Here is a 13,134-nt window from a genome sequence, read left to right as displayed (position 1 = left end):
ATCCCCATAATTTTAGGTCATCATGAGCAGAACCCTTCAATAGGAAGTAACCATTGACCACAGAGGAAATATGAAGTTTCTGCATTTATTATACAAATGAGATACTCATTGTCATAATGCACAGCTAGTCAGTCTGTTGTATGTACCTTTCCTAAATGTACCTTTAGATCTAACATGACAGTCGTATCACTTACACCGAGGGGAATAGTCCTACGTGCATTAGATATGCAAATTAGGTCCTCGTTAGCATCAGGAATACAGTATTTCATTGTATTCATCTTTCCTGCTACATATCTGTGTGTACAACCTATATCTCTAATAGGAAATCTCTAACGTTAAAAGAAGTACATGTATGAAGTTTCTGCATTAATCATGCAAATAGTACTCATAGCATAACACATATTCTGTCGTATGCATTTTTCCTAGAAGCTCCTTCACTTCCGATATGACATAGCATCTACCGCAAGGTAAATAGTCGTGATTAGGATTAATTATGTAAATCAGGCCTAATTAGCACAATATGTTTTTATTGTATTCACCTTCAACTTGGTATGGGTACGTATTTCCTTCCTGGTGCCATTAAGGAGAATCATTTTAAAAGGAAACCTAATACTCAGTCGATAACTTCGCCGAGAAGGTTATATTTTGGGTAGCGTGTGTTTGTATGTTTGTATGTTTGTATGAAGAAGACCAGCATAACTCAAGAACGCCTACATGGATTGTATTGATATTTGGTATGTGGGTAGGTCTTGATGAGACCTGAAAACGATTAGATTTTGGGCCCCCTGGTGGCCTGTTACGGTGCTGCAGCAGAACTTCCTGGTTTGATATCTCATGTTCTGAACATGCTGCGGCTATGATTTTTTAGTGGTAGACAGCTCTTGATGCCAAGAGTAAGTGGTGTAGGTTTGGGCCCCCTAGCGGCTTGTTCTTAAACTGCAGGGCAGGTTTAGTGTCAGATTTTAAAAGGGAATAACTCAAGAAGGGGTTAACGGATTGTCATGATTTTTGGCATGTAGATAGCTGAAGTGATGCTTCATATAATGACATATATCATGCAAATTGGTATCTAATTTGCATAATTAATTATGAAATTTTGTTAACATATAATTTGCATAATTAATTACAAGCACAATTAATACAGGAGTTGTAAAGAAAGGTTAGGATCATTTGGCGAAGGTATGGGGTCGTGGTAAGGATCTTAAAATCAGCCGACCTTCCTGCGATCGCGAAGTACTTCCGAAGATCGTATATAATGTGACGGAGAATTAGGGAACAGGAAGTTGAAAGAGCGGATTAGGATTGGGAAAATGTTGGAGTTCTGGAAAAATCAACAATTACGAATGTGATGATGTCGTACTTTCGTTATGACCTAGTCGTGGGCCCCATCAACGGAAATGGCAGTCGATCTCCTGCGTGTGTGTCTGCGGGTGTTACCGGTCATCGGTATCGCTTCAAGCGTGCCTCGACTGGCCTTTCTCTCTGTTGTGATGCCGATGGTCTGCTTAAAGGCGCTGCGGAACTTGGAGGAGTTGATGTTGTAGAGGATGGGGTTGACCGTGGAGTTGATGTACACCATGATGCGGCAGATCATGATGAGGATCAGCACGCTCTTTCTGCCCATCAGCTGCAGCATTTTCTGCACGTCATAGATTAGTCCCAGCATGGTGACGCGGTAGGGCAGGAGACAGATGAAGAACAGCACGGCCACGGCAAGCAGCATGTACGTCACCTGCTTACGGGAGCGGATCCGGTTGACCATCGCCGCCCTCTGTCCCACGGACGGCTGGGCGTCAGGGTTGTTCAGGTGGCGGCTGATGACCAGGCAGCAGCCGGACAGCAGCACGATGGGCACGAAGTAAAACACGGCTGCGCTGGACGACAGGTACACCTGCATGAGGGAACAGCATCCGGTAAATCGGTCTGGGTATGTTGTGTTTGAGACGGGAATGGCATTTTGGAATATCGCCGCAGTCATGGAGCGCAGTGACTTTTTACCGACCAATAATGAGAAGAATAAGTTACAAAATGCATCAGTCCATATAGAAAATGAAGTATAAAACCAGTCTTACTGTATTCATCTCAATTGAGTGATCCTAGTATGTCATTTCTGATTACAGAGTTATTAGCACTTGTACAATTACAGAGACAAGAAAACTTATATCGATGTAGTATAGTTGTCATTAAACTCAGGATTGATTATAAGGGCAATAGATCGCATGACAAATTACAATTTTTCTTTTACACATCAGTTAATCTCGCCTTAGCTGACGTTGAGAAGCAGACCTCCAGTTAGAAGCTCTGAGGAAGATGTCTGACAGGTATCGAAACGTCAACTAAGTTGACTAACTGATTCTGTAAGAAAACTCTAATGTCAAATAAAAACATCCCTTCCGTTATGATATCACTATAAAAATTGATGTCCAGTCATTCAGCGTTCATGATCATGCTTAACATTGCCGTCTTTATCACCACAACAAGTCAGTAATATGTCATACCCTAGCCCAAAAGGTGGAGCTTTCCGTCTCACACGTGTAGAGTTGGTCCGGTCCGACAGAGTCGATCTGTTTGAAGTGTGTGATGAACAGGACAGGCAGACTGGTGATGAAGGCTGCCGCCCACAGCACCACCAGCACGCCGGCGATGAACCGGCCCGTCAGGGTCTCCTTACAGTGCAGCGGCTTGCAGATGACGAAGTAGCGCTCCACGCTGATAACCATGATGGTCAGGGTGGAGGCGTGGAACGTCACGAACTCCATGAACGGAGAGAAGTAGCCTGGAAGAAGAGAAACAAGCACAATTAATTGGTGTGATATATAATTGGAAGGAACTAAGATGGTGTCCAGAGCTCACAATCACGACAAATATCTATGGTAAGATGTAATCAAAACTATTTAAAAATATATATATGACATCTTTATGAAGTAATGACAACAATCCACTTAAACACAACAAACTAGAGATCTGAGAGTATTTTCACAACTGAAGCTAGGTAGTGATTCCACCTAAGCGAAGAATACGCCGTGTTTCAACCCCTAGCAGGCCCCAATGTTAAAGTGTCTTTCCAAGGGCATAACATTGGGGTCTGCTAGGGGGTCAAACCAAGAACCTCTAGATTCTAAGTTAAGAACCCAAAAGACCACCTTGCCACCTCATTAGTCACAGGTGAGCACATTTGGCGGATTTGGACAGCAAAAGTTGACTTTACAGTCACAACCCACAAAACTAAGCAAGGATTTCTCCATGAATACACGTGTGATGAAAGACCACAGAGAACCTGACTCTAAAATGCCAGGGTAAAATGAAGGGTAGCATGTTGAATGATGTATAAAATGACAGGAGGGGAGGACCAAACACTCCTCTTTGTCCACCATTTCTTGAAAAGCGGTAGCACTGGCATGCTCAGTGCCCCACCTTTTTCGCCTCGTGATTCAGCACTGACCAGGAGAGTCTAAAAAATTCAATCTCTCCTTACCAGTTTGTTTTACCAGCACTGTATTTACCGGCACCAGCCTCGGCTTGGCGTCTGTAGTTGACTAACCTTATTAGTGGATATTATATATCTCATATTTGAGTCATCTGCCTAATTCAGGAGTGAAACACTGTAAATCAAGAGAGGCTTGTGTGTAACGCCTTGTTGCCAGGGCAATCTACGTAAATGTCATTAAATGGGAAGTAAGGAGGAAACAGCACCTGCGGCTGACGTGTACTGAACAGCAGGACGATGAGAAGTGATTATTTCTTTACAAAAATGCCAGCCCGTGTACTACAAGGCTCAAATGCTTATCCATTAAAATCACGGACGTTGATTTTAGATTTGAATTCTAATGCATAACTATGGACGGAAACCGTTGACCATCAACGATGATTTCCCTGGACCTTCTGTCACTACCAATATGCACTAGCCTGGTATCGAACCATAATATAGCTCCCGAGTCTCTTCTCTCCTCTTCGTAATGCGAAGAGGAGAGAAGAGACTCGGGAGCTATATTACGGATAAGGGAGAAAAAGGAAGCTATATTTTCGGAAGCTATATTACGGCTGGATACCAGGCTAAATGTGCACATGGAAGCCATGTTAATGGACGTTCTTTTTAGAAAAGTGCCCGGCATCTACATATACGTACAAAAAAAAGAGATTAACACGGGGATGAATGTCCGTAAGTCTGGTATCATAAAAACTTTCCTGTAATTAATTGTTGCTATATATATACTCTTTCTTTAACCTCCTTGCTATAGGCAACCAAAACCAGACTTACCGGACATATATCACCATCAGTAAATCCCACTTTTGACGCAAGGTAAGGAGAAGATACACATTGACGTGTTTAAAGCTGAAAAAAGCACAGGGACTAGGGGTGGGTTCCGGTATGGTTTCCTATTGAATCGGTCCGAAAAAACGGACCTGAAACAGCCAGTGAAACGGATTTTGTACAAGTACAAGTCGGATATACTCCATTAAACAAATTCCTTTGTAGCGAACCAGGAACCAGACCGTTGTTTTGAGTATTGTCTCTTCTCCAGTTTACAGACAATTTGAGGTCCAGGTTCAGGTCAGGACCTGAACCTGATCCTCTGGACTTGAGTTTTCTGTACCGGTACCCATCCCTTTGTTCCGAGTACAAAATAATGTTTTGTCACCAATTACAATGGGGGACTCCCCCACACGAATCGCAGTATTCTGCGCGTACGGGCGACGATAAGTGTCCATCACCGCGGCTACCATCTGCCGGTCATTCAAGTGCGTGTTACGCCAATGAAAGGTATTTAGAACAGTTGTACATATCCAGAATGTATGTCTTTATCTGTAGATTCAGAAGCATCTAGCTCTATATCAAACCTCGTCGAAACTATCCTTTCACATAAGACAGAGAGGTGTGCTCCGAAAGTGTTTGGTCACAGTTGTGAAAACCATGAAAGCTAGAAGAGTCAACCGCGAGGAAACATTGTGAAAACAATCTCACCGAATATATATCCAGAAACAGTTACTCATTCACTCGCAAAAGCTGTACTATTCACAATCAATACCGCTTCAAAGACAAAGTTTTCCAACCTTTCTGGTCTTTTCCGTCTCTGTGGCTGATACTTAGTATTAATGACAGAGCAAAGAGATGTGCACTTACACATAAACTGCCCCAGTATCCAGGGATAGACGACCCATGTTTCTGTGAGAGACACGGGCATGCAGACCAGCAGTACCAGCAGGTCCGCCACGCTCAGGTTCAACAGCAGGTAGTTGGTGGGACTGCGCATGTGGGGAACCTTCAGCACCACCACGGCCACCAGCAGGTTGCCCAGGACGCCGACCAGGAACACCGCCCCGTACGCCGCCGACACCGCCGACAGCTCGCCCTGAGTCAGCAGATCGTTCATCACCACGCCATGGAGCTGCTGGAGGTGAGCGTCAAAGATGTCCGAACTGTTCACAGAGACGTTACTTGCCGATAGGTTCATGGCTGGTACTACAAGGTGGTGTCTATTACAATGTAGATAAACTCTAAGATATAGTCGCCTTCTAATTCTGGTTGGCAGAGACGCCCACTATGGATATGTTGCTTTCTCTGATTCTCTCATTGGCACTGGTCGCTTTGCATCATAGCACCGCGTTTCCCGCCTGTTAAATTGGTTCATTCTTAAAAAGTCAAATCGGCGATATGTCGGCTTAATCACAGCCATTAATGAGACTGGAGGAAAAAAAAATAGGTAAATATTATGCGCCTGGGGCAAGCAGTGCCACTTACATGTGATAGGTGCTACTTGTGACAGCTACAGGTGGCTGGCAAACCAACAGTGCGCACGCCTACGCACGCTTACATCACCTTCGCCAGAAGCAAATATATGGTAGGCTAGCAGGGTATGTGCGCACTAGTAAACAACATGGCCCTAGAAGCTGTGGATTGTCACTTCATGACTTTTAGTATATAGGTAGGTGTCGGTTAGATGAAGGTCAACTTCGACAATCGACTTCCTAGTAGCTTCATGTGGTACTGTAGTGGTTTGATATCTGAAATTGCCATAAACTAGCTAGTGGTGCATAGCTCTTGTGTCGGAGTAATACGTGGTGTAGGTTTCGGCCTCCTAGTGGCATCGTTTGGAGGGCTGAGAAAAAAACCCAAGGTGGACGTTAAGTGCTTATGACTAAAGCTGCTAACAGAGGAATCCACCAAGACTGGGAAATAGATCTTGACACTTAATTTGAAGCTTGAATTTCAACATAATCAAATTAAGTTCTTCAGATTGATTAATTGATAGTTTGTCTGAAGCACGGAGTTATTATCTCCATGTGAAGTGGGGATATAGTTTTGGGTGTGTCTGTGTTTCCGGATTTTTGCAGTCAGCATAACTCAAGAACCTGAGCTGGTAGGTGTTGGAAAGACAAAGGTCAGGGTGAATTTCGGGCCCCCTGGCATGTGACCTTGGTAATACTAGTACTATGTGACCTTAAAGCGCAGCAGAAATTCAGTTTTGGTATGTTTTGACATATGTGGCAAGTGCAACATTGAACAGATACCAAGTATTGTAAATGATAGACTATCAACATTGTGAGTGGTGTGAGTTATTCAAAGGTGTACATAACCAAGCATATACCATGCAAATGTGTAAGCCATTTACATTATCAGAATATTTCACGGAGACAGGAGATCTTTGAACCTTTGTTGTTGCAATTGGTTGCAATCAATTTGCTGGTTGGCTGGATGAAAATCCGTCCATTATCTTACACGTTAGTGGAAGTAAAATCGCATATCACGGATTCGGAGGTCTGCCGTATTTCTCCCAGAGCAAATTTTGTTTTTGTAATTATGATTCGATTGCAATCTATCAATAATAATATGAAGAGAAAACTGACGTGTACCAGTTGAAAGACAAGGTCATGAATGACGCAAAAATCCTCACCTTACGACTTGAATGAACACAAACGTTCCAGCTCGAGCTAAAAACGATAAGCTGCGAAATCAACAAAGAAGCTGAACACGACGTTACAGCGGAGACAAAGTTTCACATTTGGATTTGATTTGGTCAGATTAATTCATTTAAAAGGAAAATGATTACATTAAGTATTGGGACAAACGTAGGAGCGACGACGAGTATCCCAGACTGACTCGAAGTTACTAGGGATAAGCTAGTCCTAAGTTAACATATGAGAAGGCGAAGCCTGAGACTCGGCAGCTGTAATGGGTTTGGATACCAGGCTATTAGATAAAGCCATAATAATAAGGGTACCAGACTACGCTTACTCTGTCTTACAACAAAAGCATTTTCCATCAAAACTAATATTGAAGGATACCACTCTATCTTAAATGCTCCCGTTGCCATAGTGACGCGTAAGAGGCAAATTCAGTAAGGAATCACATGTTGGTGGAAAACGTTGACAGCGGAGATTATCAGTATCAAGCGAAAGTGATGTCTGAGTGGAAAACAGGATGAGCACTAACAACACATTTCCAAGACAACGTCAGCTTCAGAATTCTTGGAAATCGGTGGGGAGATATACCCAGAGAGCCTAGCATCGTACTAGTTTGCAGACTGGTGGAGAAGGCTTTTGATTGTCATGGGATAGTCTAGCGAGTTTTGTTTCCTTTGAAGAAAATCACTGCAGTCCGATTTTCACTCTGCGATCTAATACCTTAAGCCTCACCTCCTAAGCACTTTCTGCAGCTGACAAAATAACAGGGGCCATCAGGGCTTTTCCGAGGGAGCGGTAATGTTACGTTGTCAGAAAAGGCCTCTAGTTCAAAATGTCAACAGCGGTAAATTTTCCCACTTTTGTTTCTTCACTAAATGTATAATCAACATGAAAAGGTCTGCAACTTGAATTTCATCAACCATTTCTCTGTTTTTATCATGTATCCATTGGAAATCTTATTACCCTTTAAAATGATAAAAATTAGCATGATCCGACTTTCAAACACCTGAGCTGACCGGGCAAGTGAGTCACAAAACAAAGTTGATGAAATTCCCCAAGGTTTGACGTTGTCAATGGGATTTTTGTACTTTCCTTCGGCAACCAACAGTATCATTCGTATTGTTTGTTGCACAGAAGCGTGATCATGATAAATGAGGTGTCGTTTCCCAGGAAATATACATGTCAGGCTTTCCCATGATACAACATAAATGCTAATCATCAAAAAGCAAACAAGGGGCATATGATAAAGTGAAATTAAAGCACCATTTTCTTTATTCGACCAACTCACCATTACTGCATTAGCAATGGTGCTCAACCCATGACTATATCGTCTTAACAGAATATCACTGTAAAGAGCAATAGACAAGCTTTACAATTGTGTAGTGTGCGTAGTCCAGTGGTTAGCGGCCCTGCCTCTAGAACTAGACGCCGTGGGTTCAATCCCGGCTGTGTCGCTCACCCAACATGCACGCTACCGGAAAGGGTTGCAGTCCTCAGGACGGGACGTTAAGTCGTGGTTTACTGTGTTTGTCGTAAAGAGCTAGGGGAATTTCCCGGTACAATGAACCTGTAAATACTGCACATCGCGTCTGTACTCTCTGTCACGACCAGTGGAAGGCTAGCTCTTCAGTGAGCTAAAACTGGATCGAGATCACTCCCCTTTCCTACAGATTAGAATGCAACAAACTGTAGTGCAATACAATAGACAACTAAATTTTAACCTTCACAACTGATGGATCATTTACGTTCCTCAATAACTATGCAAATAAAGTCCTAATTTGCATGATGTACATTAGTTGATAATGTCCACCAAAATAAAACACATGGACAATCGATACCAAAAACATAACCCTCTTAGGCTAGCGAAGATGAAAATATTCACAGATGACCAAACACATTTGTGTTGTATTTGTAGCTTTTATATATATAAAAAAAATGTAGATGTCCTCAATTTTCATTAAGAAATCTTGTGCAATTTATTGTTTGTTATAATAGCCTGACAGAGAATGCGAAATGCCTTGTAGAAAAAGCAATGTATCATTTGGGCAAGGAAAAAATTCATTCCTTATTCTACTAATTCAGCTACATCCTTGGCCTTCCTGAAACAACTGAGCTGGGGTCCAAGCAAAACCTTGAGAAATAATTATTTGATGAAGGAGCTGTAGGCAAGAGTAGTGTACTACCTGGGTGTAGAACACACAAAGGAAGAATCATTTTCAGTCCCCTGAAGGCACCAATTAATGACAAGATTGCGTTACAGCCTCTGTTGTAAACACCGAGTGATGATTTTTTCAACCTGGTGTTTGGTAAGCTTTGGGAATTACATTATGAAATATATGAACCATTATGTACCTATGTACCTGTTGTAATATCCTATGTTCATTTTGCTAAATGTTGGTGTGTGTCTTATAAGCCCACGTGGGCTGGGCGTTTGCTAAACGCATGACACGTTAATAAAAAGATCATTCATTCATTCATTCATATATGGCCAGAATGGTGGGTAGGGAATAGAAATGTGTTCACAGCTTGACACATAAGAAAGCTAGAGGGAATGTTTAATGATAGGTCCACTTTTGGGACTTGTATTGTAAATCAAAATGTTGAGTCTTAAATACAAGTCAGTCTCCTTCATCACTTGATACTAACACAACATCTTGGGTGATTCAAGATTTGGTTGGTAAGGCCTTAATGAACAAATACTGGGACAATACATTATAATCATTAGTAGGTTGGTTCTGGTTACAGCCATTTGGAGTTCTGGTGTCTGTACCAGTGGTCTAGCCAGCTTGGACTTTTTCCGTCCCCTGGATTTTGAAATCATGTCGAGCGCCGAAGGCATGACAATCCTAGGGGAGTCCTGAGGCATGGTCCCCTTGGAAAATCTTTAAATCTAGACACTCTGAAATGCTATTACCTGTATTTTGAGGGGCAAATTTTGCTCATAGACTCTTCTTGGTTCAATGGCATCTGTTTAAGTATCTTTACATGCCAATTTTTGTCCATCATAAAGGATGGAATGGTCAAAATTTTGTCCATCCCCAGCAGCAAAATTCTGTCAAAGGATGGACACTGGCTAGAACCCTGGTCTATACACATGAGAGGATCTTTTGTTGCTGGGGAAGCCTGTGTAGTGCTTCAACCTCCTTCTACTGTAACCACATCTACAGTACAAAATCTTTATTTGTTAACAGTAGAAGTTTACAAAAAGAGAGTTTATGATTAAAAACAACTGTCATGCAGACTGAGGTTCACAATATTTTACTGGGATTTGACTGTATCTTCAAACTGATACAACCACTTATACACAGTCTGTTTTAGTATCTGATCAGACATCAAGAGCTCTTCTCAAACTTATACATGCTTCTACTCCCACTTATCAAAATACATTTGTCTACCTTGACAATAACCGCTATACCTTTAACAAAATAACTGTACAAAACTGTTAAACTTAACCACTCAAGCTACACATGAAAAGATGCTGATACAATCACAAACAATAGCAACGGAAGATAATACAACATAAACTGGCAATATTATGACTCGCTGGAAGGCAAGCCAAAAAGTTTGACGGTCCCAGCATCCCTGTCCCGCTCATATTTGTCCTTGTCATCACAAGCGAAGGCCAGCAGGGGCTTGCTGGGGTGCCAGGCTACGGTGAAGGTGGGCGTGTCACACTGCACCTCACAGATCTTCTCACCTGAGCACACACAAGAAAAGATGGCACCTGTCTGGCTTGTAACAAACATTACAAAACAATGTTGTGAACTTGTGCCCCTGGAAAAGGCACTCTATATCATGAAAATGAGTACCTGTCCTCATTTTGGTTAGGGATATCCTCACAGATGGGATAAAAAGCCAGAGATCCTATGTTTGAGGAAAGCCACAGCTTGGGCATGTTAAAGAACCACATACACTTAATGATAAGAGGAGGGGTCCTTACCAGTGTGAATGGATGAAACCTTACAGTCCCATCTTAAACTGCTTGAATGTATTGGATGAAACTAGTGTTACACCTAAAGGCAGTATATCGAGTATGCTTAACAAAGTCCTTACCTGTTTCCACCATGGCAATGTCAATGAGTAAGTCTTCTGATGCTGAAGCCAACATCTGTCCATCATGACTGAAACTGAGTGTTCTGACAGGCCAGTCTAACCTGAAAGAATGGACAACCATCATCAGAAGAATACTATTTAAATCTCAACAATTTTGTAACTGTCTTTTAACATAAAAATAAAGTAGTGACATAATGACCGTAAGACCATGCAATGCAACATGACATAAATTCAAGTTATGTACAATGCTTTATCAAAACCTTGATTGTCAGGTGGCACAGATGTAGATCATGTTACCTTGAGAATGTGCGTACACAGACAAGCTCAGCAACATCCCACAGGCTAACAAGTGCATCCACACTCCCTGTGGCAAAGTACTTCCCTGTGGGATCAAACTTGATGCAGATGCAGTTGGCAGAGTGGGCACTCAGGGTTTGTAGCTGTTTTAACTCTGGGTAACTGAAGAAAAATGGGAGTCAAATGAAACCAGCCGGAAGCTGAAGCTGAATATTACAGTAATGAGACAAAGTAAAAAGATGAAAGAAGTCTAGTTCACATACTAAATCTCTACGACTATGAACCAAACTGTGTCAACCATTTGCATACACAACATATGGAAATCACTACATTTATGCATTCAATACATGTTGATCAAATACATTTTAAATGATTATTTGGTACCTTAGGATGTTGATACACCCGTGCCCATTGGTTAGGAAGAACAAGTCATTGTCATTATTCCAGGAAATCTCGTTGACTTCAAACTTGAACTGCTCTTCTGCTTTGGAGCGATGAGAACGGGCATCAATGAATGTTACCAGGTCTTCCTTGTTACCAACCGCTATTGTCTGTCCATCTGGGCTCCAGCAGATGTTGATATTTTCACCTGGAAATAGACACATGTTCAATATTTACCTGAAAGGGCACTATGTGTAGTATAAATGTTACAATACCTTGACTAATAACAGACAGAGGAGGCAGCAAGTCATAGTTTAGGGCAGTATCCTACTTAACGTCTTATCCGAGGGACTGCCATAACTGATGCTAGGTGTAGTAGGTCTTCATTTCCGCCTGAGTAATGTGAGGAAAGTTGTGTAAAGAGTCTTTCCCAAGGGCACAAGATTGATATGATATATCAGCAGATTTGAACCCTGGACCTCTGGGTTCCAGGCCAAATAGCTTTATGGGCCACAAACATCATGCTGCATGACACAATGTATATGTCCATATATCTAGGAAAGTGCAATGCGAAAAAGGTTTATTTACATCACAAAAGTAAATTGAAGCGAACTTGTACAAATACATACCCTTGGTGTTTACAGTGGCTGCACACTTGGCAGCTCTGGCGTCCCAGATGCGGATGGTCTTGTCCCCCGAAGCTGTCACTAGTAGGTCAGGACTGCTGGGGTGCCAACACAGCTGGTCTACACTGTCTCCATGGCCACGGAAATTATTCTCCCTGGACTGGAGTGGGATTGGAGGAGTAAATAATTATATACACTGAATACGCTATTCTAGACCATTTATATACAATTAGATTTCATGTACCTGGAATATTGCTATTTGTTGCTATTCCGTTCAAATTCCATGTGTCTCTCGATCTTGAGTTGACTTTCTGGCTATCATTGGTGGAATATACCAATAAAGACATGGAATAATCTTGCCTTTGTTTTATTTGCCTTGTGCATGCACGTGCATGGTCTTAGCTATTAACGTTACCTATCTAGCGCTACTGTCAAGCAATTACAAGTCCCAAACAGTACGGAGGTCGTTCCGGCTAGTTTCTATATGATGTAAAATTTTTACCTGAAATTCATGAAGCAGGGTGTAATTTTATTCAGAAGCAGAAGGGCTGTTACTAATGAAAGAAAGGATGGGGAGGGGGGCATCTTACCAATCTGTCCCTGTCCAGAAGGAAGACTGTTACTGTCTTGTCGAAGGAGCCCGACGCCAGCCGCCTCCCATCACAGCTCCAGGCGACTGAGTGGACCTTCGAGGAGTGTGCACTGAAGTCTTTCGTTCTCCCGTTACTTTTGAAGTAGCTTTGTTGTTCCTCGAGGTAGCGAGAGTACGCTTCAAAATCTAAGCTACCCGCCATCGCTAATTGTCGCACAGCCTAGTGGGACTGACTGGAGTTACCACTGAAAAGCAGGGGTTTCTGCTATAAAAGATATTATT

At 42.2% G+C, this 13,134-nt stretch overlaps 2 protein-coding genes across 2 annotated transcripts; both read right to left on the bottom strand.

Moving 5' to 3' along the window:
* Positions 1 to 1,187: 1,187 nt before the first annotated feature.
* Positions 1,188 to 2,913, bottom strand: LOC118414702 (growth hormone secretagogue receptor type 1-like). Its single transcript, XM_035818895.1, has 2 exons — positions 2,499 to 2,913; positions 1,188 to 1,891 (listed from the first exon to the last, which is right to left on the bottom strand). The coding sequence occupies exons 1-2, from the start codon at positions 2,757 to 2,759 to the stop codon at positions 1,373 to 1,375; spliced, it is 780 nt and encodes a 259-aa protein (XP_035674788.1). The 5' UTR covers positions 2,760 to 2,913; the 3' UTR covers positions 1,188 to 1,372.
* Positions 2,914 to 10,065: 7,152 nt separating this feature from the next.
* Positions 10,066 to 13,097, bottom strand: LOC118414108 (THO complex subunit 3-like). Its single transcript, XM_035817885.1, has 6 exons — positions 12,851 to 13,097; positions 12,264 to 12,420; positions 11,638 to 11,842; positions 11,254 to 11,415; positions 10,957 to 11,057; positions 10,066 to 10,600 (listed from the first exon to the last, which is right to left on the bottom strand). Exons 1-6 carry the CDS (start codon positions 13,052 to 13,054, stop codon positions 10,437 to 10,439), a joined length of 993 nt encoding a protein of 330 aa, XP_035673778.1. The 5' UTR covers positions 13,055 to 13,097; the 3' UTR covers positions 10,066 to 10,436.
* Positions 13,098 to 13,134: the final 37 nt, after the last annotated feature.

This window comes from Branchiostoma floridae, chromosome 4, assembly GCF_000003815.2.
Source record: "Branchiostoma floridae strain S238N-H82 chromosome 4, Bfl_VNyyK, whole genome shotgun sequence".
Lineage (NCBI taxonomy): Eukaryota > Metazoa > Chordata > Leptocardii > Amphioxiformes > Branchiostomatidae > Branchiostoma > Branchiostoma floridae.
This window is presented reverse-complemented; position numbering and strand designations above follow the sequence as displayed.

Coding starts and splice junctions, on each gene's coding strand:
- LOC118414702 (XM_035818895.1), bottom strand. CDS start 2,759: ATGGAGTTCGTGACGTTCCACGCCTCCACCCTGACCATCATGGTTATC. Junction 1,892..2,498: donor GCTCCACCTTTTGGGCTAGG/GTATGACATATT, acceptor TCCCTCATGCAG/GTGTACCTGTCGTCCAGCGC.
- LOC118414108 (XM_035817885.1), bottom strand. CDS start 13,054: ATGGCGGGTAGCTTAGATTTTGAAGCGTACTCTCGCTACCTCGAGGAA. Junction 11,416..11,637: donor GGGTGTATCAACATCCTAAG/GTACCAAATAAT, acceptor ATTTTTCTTCAG/TTACCCAGAGTTAAAACAGC. Junction 10,601..10,956: donor CATTGCCATGGTGGAAACAG/GTAAGGACTTTG, acceptor GTGTGTGCTCAG/GTGAGAAGATCTGTGAGGTG.